This window comes from Falco rusticolus, chromosome 6 (genome assembly GCF_015220075.1).
Source record: "Falco rusticolus isolate bFalRus1 chromosome 6, bFalRus1.pri, whole genome shotgun sequence".
Lineage (NCBI taxonomy): Eukaryota > Metazoa > Chordata > Aves > Falconiformes > Falconidae > Falco > Falco rusticolus.
In genome coordinates this window covers 83,397,843-83,414,238 of record NC_051192.1, presented here as the reverse complement: position 1 = coordinate 83,414,238, position 16,396 = coordinate 83,397,843, and the positions used below count along the sequence as shown (strand labels likewise).

Genomic DNA, 16,396 nt, shown 5'->3' with positions numbered 1-16,396 from the left:
TATATATATAAATACACACATACTTGTGTAAAATGTGTGTGTATATATATACGTACAAAAGAAAATTTCATGTTTTCGGATGTTTAAGAGCTCTTGGTTCCCTCCAAGTTAACAAAAGCCCCACCCCTGAAAACAGTGAAACATAAAAGCACTGGGAAAAAGCCATTGACTTAAAATAATTGAAATCTATAACTATCTGCAGGATTTGATAACTGTTCATAAGCTGTTAAGGATAATGAATGAAGACACCTACCTGAAGAAGAAAACTGTCAATGTAGTAACTACTTCTTTTTCCTTCTTCTAAACAAGCTTAAATTACTCAAATGCCCCAAAGTGGTGTCAGTTCATGACTACTTACAGTGTTCTTGCAATAAATGGTATTTATTTTGATATTTCACCGCCATTACTCGATGCTTTTACATTGCCAGCATGAAGTATGCACTGGATTCTATTGAAACATCTATTTGACATTTTATAATATCTATTTGACAAGTGAGTCCTTTATTGCAAAAATGCCCATGATTTCATGTAAAGCTACCCTGCGCTATGCCACAGATAAATTTCTACTAGAACAAATGGCATACCTGAAGTAGACTGTGGACAGATACTAAGAACTGTCCTAAGATAAAATCTAGGACAGATCAATCTGTTATGTGTAAAGGCAAACATCCTTCCGTGTTAGAAGTCCTAAGAATGTGAAAAAAACAGTAATAGCAAACAACTTAGACACAAGACTAAGTTATCAGCTATGCTCCTGGGACAGCCCCCAGAAATCACTCCTACCTATTAAAATTTCGGACGTCTGCACTAGCTATCTATGAGAAGACGAAACCACATCCTTCTCTTTGAATTTCCACGTGGTCACAATCTAAATATTTGCATTTAAAAAAACCGTAACAATCAGAATACTTTTTACTCCAGATTCTGCCCTTCATTCTCTGTTTCAGCAGTTTTCCTTAGTATTTCCATCAGTAATAGCATTGGCTTTATATTTGAGTATGTAAATATGTATCTGAAGACTTTAAAACATGCAGTTTGATCTAGTAATTAAAAACCTGAAAATCCATTACTGTTAAATTTAGAATCAGCACCTAACTTGAAAATCAATACCACATACATTAAAAACCAAAAAGCTATCAAATTATGTCCAAAATAACAAGAACCAATCCCTTATATTCACTGAACAAATTTCTTTCTAACAAAATTAATCAGGCTATCTAGATGGAAGTTGTTTTTTCACTAGTCTATCATGCAAATTCACAGCACAATCACCAATTTTGAGCTAAAAAGAATGCAACTATACCTTTGGCAAAGACATCAATATTTGCAAGGATTTACAGCAATAAAACCAGCAGGGCAAACATACAACACTTATAAGCAATCTGGTAAATATTTTATTGTGTTTTTCTTCAAGAATAATTTCTAATTAAGAAACAAAACTTCAATCTGAAAAAGTTACAGCAGTTTCTTGCACATCCAAGATTTCTAGAATAGTGAAACATTCTAGAACACAAGATTTCTAACATCTTCATCACTGTATGTACTCAAACAACATTGCTAATTTATTCAGATTCTGTCATGCATAATTACTAGAAGACACAAATCTGTTATTCTCTTAGTCTATCATCAGAAAGGAAAAGCTATCTAGCGAATACTTTGAAATATATAAACAACTGCAAGTATTAAATTGTTAACTGTAACATGAATACAGTCTAAAGTACCATTTTAATTTTCATAATAGTTCCCTTTTTCTATTTAGGGTAACATTCAAGGCCTGATTTCAGGCTTTGCCTACGCGACAGATGACTTCTGGCATAGCAAGGTTTTCCAAGGATGTGGCAACATGTAAATTGTAACACACTTGAGAAAGCAAAAGCCCTTTTTAAGGACATACTTATACTGCAAACCTGTATTCTTACTTCTAAAAGCTTGGTGGCAGGGTTCCCCACCCCCCCACCCCCCGCCTAAGGAGTGCTGTTAGTTTACTGTACTGGTACAAAGCACCACAATTTTTGCTACTGCTGTATCAACTCAGGAAGCTAACAGCACACTTCAGTATCAGCAAAGGGCCCTCAGCTCCTACATGGTTTATGTCTCTTTTCTAAGCATGTATGAAATAGCTAATAAATGTTACATTCCCCAAACGGACTGCTTTCTCTCTTTCTTGGTGGGCTTGCCTTGTTTGATTTCAAGCCAAGGTCTTTGCAATTAGTAAGCAGCGCATTTGTTAAAAAAAAAAGGAGCATTAAGTTATGGGCCTGATCTAGTCGTCATTAAATCAGCAGGTGATGAATTAAATTCAGTCTTCTATTATATCCCACAAAACCTGCATTACAAATATTATAGGATGTAATGCCACTTGTTAGCAAAATGTTTCTATTTATAGCAACAAGAAGAAATTAGAGCTGTATCTGTAAAAAATGACCAGAACATAACAGACAGAATCAATCAGCAATTGTTCCTATCCGTAGTGTTTTGATTTCCAGTGCTGACCTGTAACAAAGATATCCCGTTTTCCTTTATAAGCTTCTCCCTTCCACCTTCTCTCATGGAATATAAATGTCATCTGGAAGCTTGAAACTAAAATGTTTTTCTTACCAATTGCTATTTTCCTTCATCATATGGTGAGAACGAATGGTTCTTCTTGAACATTCAGTTGCTAAAAAGAAAGAAAAAGTGCATATCAAATTTTCATTCTGTCCACTTTGACAATGGCTCTTTCATGTTAAGGCTTAAAGGCAAATGAAGACACTAAACCACAAAATACATAGATGCAGTGAGACTGATTTCTCTACCTGTACAGATTCAGGATACTCCTTTTAATGGATTTCTTGAGAAAATGAGGCAAAAAAAAGACATTATGCAGATGCATAAAGAGCGGAGTATACCACAGGGAAAATGCTGGTAGAATAATGAGAGTTGGGATCCTAGCACAGTCATATTTTGAATATTTTGCCATGCCTGCCTTCAGTGACATCTCAGTCAACAGCCAAATACGGGACTGAACAGACTGCTTCACTACTTGGCATGTCACTGGGGATTGTCACCAGTGCTTAGAAGGCAAATTACCCTAAATGAAAAGATCTAAAGCAGTTGTGCAAAACTTCAAATCACTTTTTGGATGTCAAAATTATTGGTAATATTATGGCTTGCTGAAAAACAAAACAAAACAAAAAGTTGGATGATCTAATATAAAGCTATGTTGAATAAAGAAAGATTTGGGGAATTATCCGTTTCTTATCTGGCAACACTGCTTATCCAAAGTACTTTAGGAAAATACATTAAAATGCTGTCAATCCCTTGTGTTATTCTTTTAAGAAAATTTTAAGCTTATTAGAACCAGAAGTAGTTTTAAGAAAAGCAGTTGAACCTTCGACAAAGTTTCCTTTCTGCTTCTGAGCTGCGCAGCCTTCCCTGAAGATTTGCCCACTACTTCAGTCTGAATGTTTCCTATGAAACAGCAGTGGGAGCCTACGTATACAAAACACATTTTAGGGGCACTGAGTACTGCATGTGTTTTATTGAAGAATGAATGAATAAAACAGCCTTGCTAATTAAACTGCTCTGGAAATAGTAATCAATTTGAATTTCAGGTGTCAAAGCAGAGCTAAGATTATAAAATGTGCTTCAGAAGAACCATAAACTAATGCTATTTTAAATGTACAGTTTTTAACCAAGTTCTGAAGCATTTTGGGAGCTACTTTTAAAATGTCTTCTGTTAACTGTAACCACTGTTAACTATTTTGTAAAAAGAAAGCAGAACAAGTTTCAAGAACTGTTTATGGAAGGGGATTTAAGATCAAATAATGCATTGTACAAAACACCAAAGCATCCACTGTTGGTCAAACACTGTAGGAGAATGTTACCGAACACAATACTGACACATGCTAACTGTTACATCCTAAAAAATACACATGTAAGCAAATGGCAAAAATTATTTTAAAGTAGCCATCACCAGGTCTCTAATAAAATTCTATTACATTGACTTTCTATGATACAAGAATAATACTAATAATACTAATAATCTTTAGAATAATAGGTGTAGTACAACAGTCAGACTTGCTCACTATACAAACACTCAGTCCACTGGCGAGAGACTGCTATTAAAGGCGTTGCCTATCCTTACACAGCTCTACAAATGCATGACCGTTACATTAGCATGTCACAGATAATTGCTTTTACTGTAGTTACTTTAAAGTATCTGTTAACAAAATCAAAGAAATTGCCCAAGAAATGGGTTGGTTTGTACATATTTTATCTATTGTGTTACAGGAGCATCTTAAGCAAGGATGACGCTCTAATCCTCCTGGCACTGTACAAATTAAGTGTTAATTGATAATCTCTGAAATGACCAATACAACAAAGCACACTGCATAGCTACTGAAAATTCTAGCTTCTTACATGAACAATTTTTTGTATACTAAGTATGAATAGTTTGCATAGTTGCACAGTAATAGTTATTCACGCTGGGGTTTTTACACTATTCTTAAAATAAGGGCAGCTAATATTCAGACCAGCAGTTTGCTTTTAAGAATCCATAAACTTAATTCATATACTATTAACCGATATTGCTCATACATTTAAATTACAGCAGGAGAAATAGGCTATCACTTAACTTACATTAATTGTAAAACACACTGATTTATTAAAACATCAGTTGTACTTCATTTTTTTTTTTACTTTTGAAGGCAAATGTACAAAACTACATTAAAAAAAAAGCACTGCTATTAAATAAAGCCGATTTAAAGCAATAGAACATAAGTCTGAACCAATTTGTGCTGCTTGTTTTTTCTGAAGTTGCAAGGAAAGAAAAATGCATTTGAATAATACCGATGCCCAAAATAGATTATGTTTCTTTTGATATTTCAAGGACTATTTTATATTTATGAGCTCTTACCAAAGGCGTGTACCTATGAGAAAACTGTCATTTTTGAAAGCAAAGGGAATGAGCCAGTAATTCATAAAATTTTAGAGATGCTCAAGAGCTTCAAGTAACAGTGACCATAGAAAAAGCTCCACAGATAGACTGATAGATAACAATTCACATCACACTTTTACAGTTGGTGTATTCTTTTTCATTAAGAATCTATAAATGGATTAGAAAACGTGCATTAATTATTGGTGGCCATTGGAAGGTTCTTGCTAACCTTTTCATATGTCATCAGAGTTGCATATTAAATGATACATTTTAAGTTTGCCTTTGCATGCTTTATCTATTTACAAGAAAATCCATTCCCAAGCAAGTAATAAGCATGAGTAGCATACAACACTGAAATGGACCTGTTAAAATCTTTAAGATAAAGTTCAACTTACTCGATGTAGATCATTACAGAACTTCCCAAGGACCGAGAGCTTAAACTGAAACAGTAAGCACTTAAGTACTGCACTGACTTACAAGCGTGAAGCTTGCCGACTACACGGCTGAGCTGCATTTAATTTAGTTCAGGACATGAAAGTATGTTGGGTTTTTTTTATAGTAAACAATTCAATTCAGGTAAAATTTTCTTTAGCTTACAAACTCCATGATTTTTTTTTTTTCATTTGGTAGAGAAGACCTTATGAAAATTTTGTCAGTTTGTACCTTCCCAGCAAAGGTGGACCGTAGCATCTAGCAGTAGACTGGGGGGGTTTGTGCCAAGTGAAACTGCTCTCGTTGTTGATCGGTATAACTGCCCTAGCATATTTCACAAAAATTGTCACAAACATTTATGCCCCTAAGCTAAAATTTTATACACGTCTGTATAAAATTTTATTCAGATTACTACTGCAGGGCCACTACTTCAGAGACAATAAAGCTATTCACATTCTTAGATGTCCATACATTTCTTATCGAACAGCAAACTTAACACAACAGTTCTTGCAAGACTGTTTATTGAATTTAACAGTTCAGCTGGAGTTCAGATGCAGTTTGTATAAAAACCCTCTCTTTTCACATAAACTGCAATCAAAAAGTAACTTTACAAAATAGTAAGAGACTTACTGAGATTGTAAGTTTCCTAACATGTAAAACTACAAATCATTTGTGCATGCTCACTATTCGATTTCCTTCTTTGTAACACGAGGAGCTGTTAAATGGAGTTTCTTTGTTTTTTAAAATTGCAAGGTAGTCTATGAAATGGAATCATTGTCATCACAATTCGGATATACAAGATCAAAACTGGCACAGAGGAACATTTTTTCCCAAAAAGTTGAGGCAGCTTTTGTTGAATGGTGTCTGCATTGGTAATTTTTTTTTTATAAACTCTGGTGACTTTGGAGCATCAGAGAGAATCCTTTTTCCCTTTTGAGATCTTGAAAAAAATTTCCCACAAGTACAGACAGGTAAGGAGGAAAAGAAGTAGCAGCTTGTTTCCTACATACAGCCCAACGCCATGCGCAGCTGCCCAGTGTCTCGAAATAAAAATGAACTTGACATCACAAGGAGGCATATCCCCCTCAAGTTACAAGCATGTCTGGGATTTCTCCGGGGAGAGGGAAGCAAGCACAAGGGTAAAGCGTAAGTCTACTTTTCATGCATAAGCTACTGTGCGCTGCCCTGCATTCACGACACTTCATCAGACATCAGAGTTGGAGCTGAGGTTTGTTAACCTGGGGTCTGCATTGATCTCGTATCTGTAGTGGTAGCCCTCCATGTGATCCCTACAGGCGTCTCTGATGTTGTGCATCCACTTTTTGATCCCTTTTCGGTTCAAGTACAAAACCAGGAGGAAAATGGCCCCAATGAGAGCCAGGACTATCCCCAGGAAGACATACGAAGTCTGTAGCTGGGAAGGCAGGTCTACGGGCACAGAGCAGTTCAGGTCCGAGCTGTTTATCTTCAGCAGGGCCTTGCCCAGCATCTTGTCAGGGACGGCGCAGGTCAGGGATTCCTTGCCCTCCACCTGGTCGCTCTCCTTGAGCCAGGCCACCAGGTCCTCGATGGCGCAGTCGCAGACCCAGGCGTTGCGGCCCAGGCCAATGTGCCGGAGGGCGGGCAGGCTGCGGAACTGGGCCAGGGTGCCGTTCCTCAGCACACCCAGGGAGTTGTTGCTGAGGTTGAGGCTCTGCAGCTGGCCCAGCCCCTGGAAGGAGACGTTTCGCAGGCCCACCAGGGAGTTGTTGCTGAGGTCCAGCTGCCGCAGGGCAGGCAGGGCCGTGAACATGCCGGCGGGCAGCAGCAGCAGCCCGTTGTCAGCCAGCTCCAGCCGGCTGAGGTTGCGCAGCGCCCCGGACTGCAGCATGGCGGCCAGGCTGAAGAGGACGCCCTGGTCGCGCAGGGCGCCGCGGAGGGCCAGCTCCTCCAGCGGGCTGCCACCCTCCCCGAAGGCCTGCGGGCTGAGGGACACCAGGGGGTTGCCGCTGAGGTCCAGCTGCCGCAGGGCCGGCAGGGCCGCCAGGGCGCCGGCCTCCACCGCCCGCAGGTGGTTGCCGCTGAGGTTGAGGGCGCTGAGGTCGGGCAGGCGCTGGGCGGGGAAGGCGCCGGCCGGCAGCCGGGCCAGGCGGTTGCCGGTGATGAAGAGGTTGCGGACGTAGGACGGCAGGTCGGGCGGCACCGCCGTCAGGTTCCTGTTCACGCACTTCACCGTCTTGGCCGCCTCCAAGCACTGGCAGGGGTCCGGGCAGCCCTCGGGCTGCTGCGCCCGGCCGCAGCCCAGCAGGACGTGCAGCAGCAGCCCCAGGCAGAGCGCGCCGCGCCCCGGCATCGCGCCCGGCCCGGCCCCGCACGCAACTTTCCCCTCCGGGCGCCTTCGGCTCCAGGCGGCGCGGCGAGGAGCGGCAGCGGGTGGCTCCCGCCGGGGCGCTGCCCGCTCCGGGCAGCCCCTTCTCCCGGGGCAGGCGCTTCCCCTGCGCGGCCGGCTCTGCTCCGCTTCCCGCAGCGAGACCTGCGGCAGGGGAGGAAAGCGAGAGGGCAGCGCGGGCGGCTCCGCTCCCCGCACCCACCCGCCGGCCCCCGAGCCCCCGCCTCGCCCCCCGCCCCCCACACGTGGCTGGCCCGGGCAGCCCCAGCCCCGAGGCGGAGCGGGGGAACCCGCCGAGGAACAAGTTTTCCCCCACTCACGCCACCGCCTCCCCAGCCGGCCGGCGGCTCCGCTGGCGGAGCACGCAGGGGAGGGGAGGGAAGGGTCCGACCCGCCGCCCCCCCACCGCGTCCCGCAGCTCCCCGCCTGCCGCCCCCGCCCCGGCGCGCTCCGCTCCACGCTACGAGCGGTGCAAACTCCCGCCCGCCAAACCCACGGCGGCGCGGAGCGGAGCGCAGCCCAACCCCGTCCCCAGAGCCGGTCCCCGGCTCCCTCACCTCCCGCCCCGCGCCCGGAGCAAACTCCGGCGGAGCGAGCCGACGACGACGACTGCCCCCAGCCCCGCCGCCAACTCCGCGCCCACCCTCGCCGCGCCTGGCCCTGCCTCCGCTGACAGAAGAAACCAACCGCCGCCCCGGCCGGGGGGAGCCGCCGCCCGCGCCGGCCCCGAGGGGCGGCCCCGCCGCCGCCCGCGTCCCGCCCGGCTCCCGCCCGTCGCCCCCGCGCCCCTGCTGCGCCGCCGCTGCCGGCCGGCCGCGCTCGGGAGCCCGCCGGGAGGGTCCGCTCGCCCCGCCGCTCCCCTCGCCCCCCGGCCCGGGTGGTGCTGCCAGAGGCTCACCTTGCCGCCGAGCGGAGCCGCTCCATGTGGAGCTGCCCTCAGCGCGGCGGAGGGGGCGGATGGGGCGGTGCCGGTCGCTCGGCCCGGAGCGGCTCCCGGCCGCCCCGCGAGGGGAGAGCCGGCCGGCGGCGGCGAGCGCTGCCGGAGCCCCCTGCCCCGCTGCCCGCCGTGCAGCGCCGTACCTGTGCTCGCCCCGACGCGGCGGCGGGGGCCGGCGTCGTCGTGCCGGAGCCTCGCTGCTGCGTGTCGTTTTCCGCCGTTTCCCCGATCGGCGCGTTCGCGCCGGCGGGACTGGGGAACCCCGAGGGGGCTCCAGCGCGGGGACCGCTGGCGGCGAGGGGCTGCCCCCGCCCGAAGCGCTCCCTCAGCCCGGGGGCGGGGAGGGGGCGGCGGGGCAGCGGGTCCGGGGTGGAGGTGGGGGCGAGGCCGGCCGCTACCCCCGGCCGCCTGCCCAGGGACAGCGTGTCGGGGAGGGGGCAGCCGCGCCAGCAACAAAACACACCGCACCGGCTCCGAAACTGACGCTAGTAAAGCCAAACCCGCCGGGCTCTTCAGAGGTCGTGAAACAATAATCATAAAAAAAAAAAAAAAGTCTCAAATTGACAGCTCGAGCCTGAGATTTAAACTTTACTATGGTGAGGAAAACCGCTACGTATCTATCTGTATGTAAAATACTCACTGGTGACAGCCGCTGTGGCTGTCCCAGAACTGCCCTGGCATGGCTGAAGAAGCCAGGTGATACAAATGCAGTTCTGTAGGTGCTAACTCGCTCGGGTTACTCCACGGAGGGAGGGTATTTGAGGAAGGGGTGAATGGTGGGAGCTGTCACGGGGTCTGCATTGGGCCACTGGTCCCTGTGAAGTGATCGAGATGGTTAAATAACATCTAACACAGAAGCTACCGGTGTAGTCACACTGCCGGTTTCAGCAATGAGGATCTGAGCGGTCCAGGTCTGGGTCTGACTGCACTTGCCTTGCCCTTCTGATAACTACTTACACAAGATTTCCTTCTTCCCCGCATGCCAGAATTACAATCCTTCTGCTTTCCTGATCAACTTAGGTTCCTTTTTCTGGTAAAGTCAGCAGAAATCTTAGAGCTGTTAAAAGCCATAGGGGAAATGAACAGATGAGTCCAGTATGAAGCACTGAGAAAATTAGCTCCGGAATCGGGAACAGTGAGCTAAAGCCATGATTTCCATAGGATTGCTCTTCCCTCTCTGGCTCAACAGTGGTATTACGGTGGAGAAAAGTCTGGGTTTAGGTGGCAAGCAGGGGCTGCCCAGCCGGATAAAACCAGCATGCTCTTTAGATGAAGATTATGGAGAAAAGGAAATAGGGAATGGCTGAGGTAACAGCGATACAAGTGAGATCTTGGACTCAGAAGCAGTTCCAGAAGTTTGAGAAACAAGTGCCTTGATGCTGAGTTAGAAAAACAGTGGCGTTACACTGCAGAAGCTTTTAGTTTGCTGAAAGGTGTTTGTGTTAGATCCACATGCCTGCCTTAGTATAACGCTTAGAAAATAGGTAAAGATAACCTGCATTTTGTTAGAGAAAAACATATTCTCCTATCTGTTAAAATTCTTCGACAAAGTAAAAAAAAAAACCACCAAAACCAACACTAAAAAACCCAACCAAATTGGTCTGCTGGATAATAGTGAAAATCAGTGATCAGCAAGAGGTAGTTTCTGAAAGGAGTCAGCTTTTAAAAGTGGATAACTGAAAATATTAACAAAAAATCAGAGGTAAATCATAGAAAAGACACTTATTGAGCATAGCCATAACAATTTTTTATAAAACGTTCAGATACAATGTCATTCCTAATGGAATAATACAATTGAGAGCAATTGCACTGATCCGTTCATTGTGCTGACCAAGGTGGTTCTAGTAGCTCTGGGTTCTCCGTGACTGTGTAGGTGGGACTGAGCCCCTCGTCCTGCACAGCAGGTTAGCTCTTTGGGCAGGGGACACAGTTCTGTTCCGTGTTTGTGGAGTGTGCCCTGACAGGTGCTTGAATGTGCTGCAGTAATGCAAATAATAAATAAATATTTCCCTATTGTATCCTATTATTCCGGTAGTAAATTGCACCTGCTAAGCTTGCTTAAGCTTGCAAGAGGAAGAAAAACACTTGTTAATCTGCTCTCTTCTTGTTTAAATAAAACAACTTTCCTCAGAGGCGTACTCCAAAAAGGAAATGGCACTTTCTGGAATACACTTACACTGAGTGGATTTCCTGGACATGTTTGTAATCTGTACTAGGAAAATGATGAAAAAATACCTGAAGTATTTTCAGGTCCATTTTGGCTTTTACAATTGATTAATTTGTGAATTGGTGTTGCACAGCCCATAGAATCTCATCTCACAGTTTTTTGCATAAAGTTTACGCAAAACTTCAGAGTTAACGTATAGTATTTGATAATATATTGGTTTGGCTAGGACTCAAACTGGAAGAGAATTTACCGTAAGGAAACTCTTCCTGTGGCTGACATCCCTATGGGTTGACTGAGAAGTTCATGTTAAGGGTGGGAGTGCTGAGGCAATGGTGCAGTCTCTCAGTGGTTCTGCTGCTCTGGGCTGAGGCTGGGTGACATGCTGGTCATCTGGAATCATGAAGGAAACCTCTGACCATTCTCCTCCAGAAGACGAAATCTTGCTTCATGTGACAGTGGCGATAAGCGGTTGCTTTTTCAAATCAGTACCCCAGTATTTCAGCTCCCAAAAGTGAAAATGTGACACCAGCCTGAAGGAATGCGGACAGTCATGGGGACAACCTATGATAATTATACTGCTTGACATTTCTGGAGTCACTATACCCCTTTTAAGGCTCTCACATTAGAAAGGAATAAAGTGGCATTTGTAGATGCTCATGTCATTCCACTGTCCTTAGGAAAACCCGGAAGATTGTTTTAGACATCAAAATTTAAGGCTGTTAATTAAGTTAATTGAGATGGGTCCCATCCTAAATAATCTTCACAAAGCCACTTGGCCACATACTAAACAATGCTGGGTGCCTTTTATGAGACTCTGAGTGGCCTGACTCCAGCTGATGTCCAAGGAGTTGTAACTGTGGAGTACGACTCCAGCTATCATATTTTTTTCATTTTTTTTCTTTACTGGCAGTGAAATGTTTCTACGTTGTCTCAATATTGCATGAAAATACTCAGCACTTCATAGGAAGTGTCCTTGGAAGGGTATTTATGTTGTGCTAAAGATTATACACCAAGTGAGCAATAGCACAGAAACCAGAATTCTTTTCTTTTACCAAAAATATCTTCCCACAAAAGTGGAAGAACAAGCTGCAAGTTCCATCTGCTTCCTCACATGGAGAGATCCAGCAGGTCTTCCAAAGGACACCTTCTGTTTCCCTCGGGACTCAGCTTCATTTGAACAAACGCTATCAGAATTCTTAAAATGGTGCCATAAAAATACTTCGGCAACTAAACGCTGCCTTGTTTTTTTGTTTGAATGTTTTACTCATCACTCACATGTTCGCACCCATAAACATTCACTTTCCAGCTTTCTTTTTAGGTGCGCTTAAACTTCTGTAATAGTTTTTGAAAAAAAACCTGAAGCAATATAAACGACAATCTTAAATTAATTTATTTTTTTGTAACCTAGCATTTTGTTCCAGACACAAAAACATCCTGTCCAAATGATCTGCTGGTCTGTTCTGGTTTTCATGGTCTATACGATGAATGCAGCATAAATCCTATGATTATCTATGCATCTGCGTGGAAATCATGCAGTCATTAATGGCTACACAAGATAAGCCATGTTTGCATTTTCTTGTATGCTATCCATTTTTATACTGAAATATTAAAAGTCAGTCTAATACAAAGAATGCTGTTTTTTAATACTGTGGAAACATTAAAGTTTCCTAGTACTAAGAGAAAAAGATTTTAGCTAAAAGTAAACTTTTCTGGGGATCTTTAAAAATATGTTAAGTGGCTATCTGTAATAATGCACTCTTGTAAATTCTGGGGACTCCTGCATGCCTTTGGTGGAGATTGAAGGAACGATAGGAGTCACAGTGCCCCCACCTGAATATGAGCAACACTGAGAACTGGTGAAACTGTGAAGGCAGACTTTTTACCCACTCCCTGTGTTTCCCAGCAGTGGTTTATTGTTAAGACCTTTTACTCAAATGAGAATGAAATGATGGTGACTTCCTCCAGCAAAGCTGGCTACCACAGCTAGGGTAAAGATTACACTAGGAAAAAAGACTTGGCAAGAGGACCAGGTGCTGCTGCGGTGTGTGCATCCCTCTGTCCGTACTCCAGCTCTGTGTGCTATGACTTGTAGAGAACTGGAGCCAAGTTGAATAACCACTTACAAGTTCATTACAATAGAACAGAATTTAACATGCTTAAACAGGTCAGGCTAAACTTTCAATCCTGCTTTTATTCTTCCCTTGCTCAGGAGCAATGCATATGTTGCGACGGAGGGAAGACACAGTCGCTCAATATGAGTGATCAGCAGACTTCGTTTATTGTCCCTTACAGTCACCTTTTATGCCTTGTTATAATTAGCTCATACATATTACAAAAGTTAAACTCATTATTGGTTAGTTGCCTAAATACCAAGCCCGCCCCTTGTTTCTCTTCTGTAGTTTTCTGTTCCCACCTGCAACATTCTTTTCCCACCAAAATCTTCCTGTTACTGTGTAACAAGGACAGCCAAAGACAGTGTATTTTGCTTTACTTCAGATAAGCTGAGAGCGATGCACATTTTTGTCCAGCCAGCTGGACTATGTCTATGTGACCCTTTTCAGCTAGCCAGTTATCCACATGCATATCCTTTACTTTCAAGCTACCTTTCATAGATTTCTATATGGACTTTAAAATGTGTTTGGTTTGGGTTTTTTTTTTCATTACTTTAAGAATGTAAAGCTTAGTTCTATGACCTAGGCTAAGTTCCATGTAAATTCTACTTAAAGCACCTTCCTTCTACAACATAAGTCTTCTGATTTTAATTCTTTTTGAAGGACCAAAAGGACCTGCCTTCTAATTACTTCTTATTCCTCTGATTCTCACTGCAGGGTAGTTTATATGAGCAGGCTTCAGCTGGCAAGCCTGTATATTGTTCTCGTCCACTTGGGATGTCCTTTCAAGGACCAGCAATCTGGAAGTCTGATGGCAACACTGGAAAGTTGGCAGAGTGGATTATCTGTTGGATTAGCATTGTTCTGAGCCATGGTGACCTGCCTTGCTGCAGAGAGTCATTCTCAGTGGACAGTGAAATCCAGACACTGAAAAACTCTGTTTTTTGGTCCATCTTGCAATTTTGTCTTAGTTACAGGGTGTGAGGAAGGCACCTGGTTGGAACGAGGTGCTGGGTTCCAGCTCACATTGGCTCATGGTTTCTAGAGGTCTTTTAAAAGACGACATAGGTTAGGGCAGTCACCTAGCTGCAGTGGGGGAAGGAAGGAAGAGATGAAACACATTGCTTTCCCTCCTGGCTCTGAAAAGCAGAAACTTAGATCTGCAGGGAATCTGGGCCAATGTGTTCCTCACACTTCAGATGACAGTCCCACTCGTTCCTCACTCTGCAGGTTTCGCTCTGCCGAGGTTTCGCAGTGGCTCAGGGTGCCAAGGGTGTTTCCTGGTGTGCCCTGCTTCCCTGGAGGGTAAGAGTGGCTGGCTTCGGCATGCAGGGCTATGAGAGCTCCAACTGCAGAAGACTGCAAGTTGGGAGGATTTCTGTGTAAAGCCTTTTTATTGAAGACATGTTCATCCATTGAAATGGAAAGTATTTGCAGGGAAGAGTTGATTTTGATGAATTCCCCATTCAAAAAAAAAAAAAGCATAAAAAAGGCTCAGCAGATTTAAGAACATATGGGGTTTGATTCTCCACTGTCTTACACATTGCGCTGTTGTTTACAATCTGACAAAGCAGACGTAAAATGCAACCTCGCTGCCTGGTTAGGATTTGCCTCCGCTTAGTTACAAGTGTGATTGAATACACGAGATTAAAAAGCCTGGTGAATTGGTTCTCTCCTTCTCTTCATCCAAGATCATTGCTACCCGCTTTTGACCACAGTGACACATGTAGGTTTATACAGTCCTCCTCTACCGAACTCTTCCTCTTCTGCTTTGCCTTCCCAGCCTTCTCCTGCTTTATCTCAAGTCTTCTCATCTTTCTGGACTACTACATCCAAGGTGTTTTGAAAAGGAATGTGTGCTTAGAAATTGGAAGATGGTGGGAGGAACAAGGGAGACAGTAATTTTTTCTGTGGGAGTCACACATTCTGTCAGCAAAGGAGGAAGATGATACTCTCCTTCCCCCGTAGCACTGGTGACTACACCTGAAATACCACATTCCATTCTGGGATCTTATGAGGAGAAAAAAAATGATGAGAAAGAAAGAGGAAACAAAGAAAGAGCAGTAAAAGTGATTTGGAGGCTAGATGTACACTGACTTATGTGGAAAGACAAAATCAAATTTAAAAAGTTTCTGCAAGGGCTTGCCCAAGAAAAAGGCTACAGAAGATACCTCTGTTTCAAAGCAGGCTGTAAAACTGCATGAAGAGGGGAGCTAGTTATAGTAATTCAAGGTGGGTAGAGATGATGGAATAAAATGCAGAAAAGAAAAATGCATGCTTGGTATAAAAAATAAGCTCGCATACACTATAGAACTGTCTCCGCTGTATTAGTGATAGTTTACCATACCTAGGTAAAGTACTTCAGTATCCATAGTAGGTTCCCTGTGCTGTGATCAGTTGAATAAACTAGTGAAGATATGATCCTAATGCATACTTATATTTATTTCTGCCATGTTTGAAAAGTCTCAAAGACCACAATGGCAAGTAGACGTATATAAATCTATATGATTGAAGGGCAAATCTTGTTCCCTCAGTTCATGGTTGTGAACTTTTTATGGGTTTTGTGCAATTTTTCACTATTGCTTCAGTTTAAGAACCTCTCACTCAGGTCCAATCTTTGTATCCCTTGGAAGCGCACTATCTATCTGTTAAGTCCACTCCACTGTGGTGACAGATGGAAAGGCAAAGGGAGCTAATGGAGTGGTTTTAAGGAATGCACATCCTTAAGTTTTCCTTTCTCTGTTTCTGTGATGTTGTGGCCAAGAATCACAAAGTCCTCTGCAATTCTACGTAGAAGAGTCTGTTCAGACATTCTTTCTAATAAAATTGAAGTCAGCATCAAAATACCCCAGCTTTCTCTGTCCAAGTTCACATGCTTAAAAATGTTAGTTTTAAGGATTTAATGCAATAAGGAAGTACGATGCCATTACCAGCTAGCCATTGAAAGTTAATGTTGCTGGCTTACTGAAATATGGGTGTTACATGCATTTTACATTATCAAGTCTGTTACAATTATCAGGTTAAACAGTTTATGTCGTAAATGGTTTGAGGTCTATCCCATTAGGTTTATTATTCGTGCATAAAAACTGGAAGAACTTCAGTGCCAGAAAAGGAAGCCAAAGTCTTCCTATGGCATTGGAAAAAAAGTCTGCCTAGTCCAGCATTTTGTCTCTTGTGATGGTCAACACAGGTTGCTGAAGAAAGACATTAAATTCCATATAAACATGAGCCCTCTAATATTTTTTCCCAACCTCCAGTTATTTGTGGCTGAGGGGCTTCCCAAGTCAGAGCTAGAAAAAACTTCAGCAGTTAGCTGAATTTTTTCACTTGGAAGATTTTCCCATCAAAAGATTCTCCCTTTGTTGAAATATGCTTCTCTTTTAACTTGAAATTTTAAAACAAAATTATGCATCCTGAATATTTTGAATGTTTTAAAAGCAAAGTAAACCTGTCAAAAGTTTAC

The 16,396-nt window shown here is 43.8% G+C and overlaps 1 protein-coding gene across 2 annotated transcripts; it reads right to left on the bottom strand.

The window, feature by feature from the left end:
* Positions 1-1,967: 1,967 nt before the first annotated feature.
* TPBG (trophoblast glycoprotein) lies at positions 1,968-8,353 on the bottom strand. Of its 2 annotated transcripts, XR_005105120.1 has the most exons (3): positions 8,276-8,353; positions 5,981-7,862; positions 1,968-2,659 (listed from the first exon to the last, which is right to left on the bottom strand). XR_005105120.1 is itself a non-coding variant. In XM_037393156.1 (2 exons), the coding sequence occupies exon 2, from the start codon at positions 7,680-7,682 to the stop codon at positions 6,555-6,557; it is 1,128 nt and encodes a 375-aa protein (XP_037249053.1). In that variant the 5' UTR covers positions 7,683-7,862; positions 8,276-8,353; the 3' UTR covers positions 3,767-6,554. The 2 variants fall into 2 exon arrangements, 1 of the variants encoding a protein (XP_037249053.1); XM_037393156.1 differs by lacking the exon at positions 1,968-2,659 and having other exon boundaries at positions 3,767-7,862.
* Between the last annotated feature and the right edge of the window lie 8,043 nt (positions 8,354-16,396).

What these genes read in the sequence shown, in the direction of transcription:
- TPBG (XM_037393156.1), bottom strand. Translation starts at nt 7,682, where the DNA reads ATGCCGGGGCGCGGCGCGCTCTGCCTGGGGCTGCTGCTGCACGTCCTG.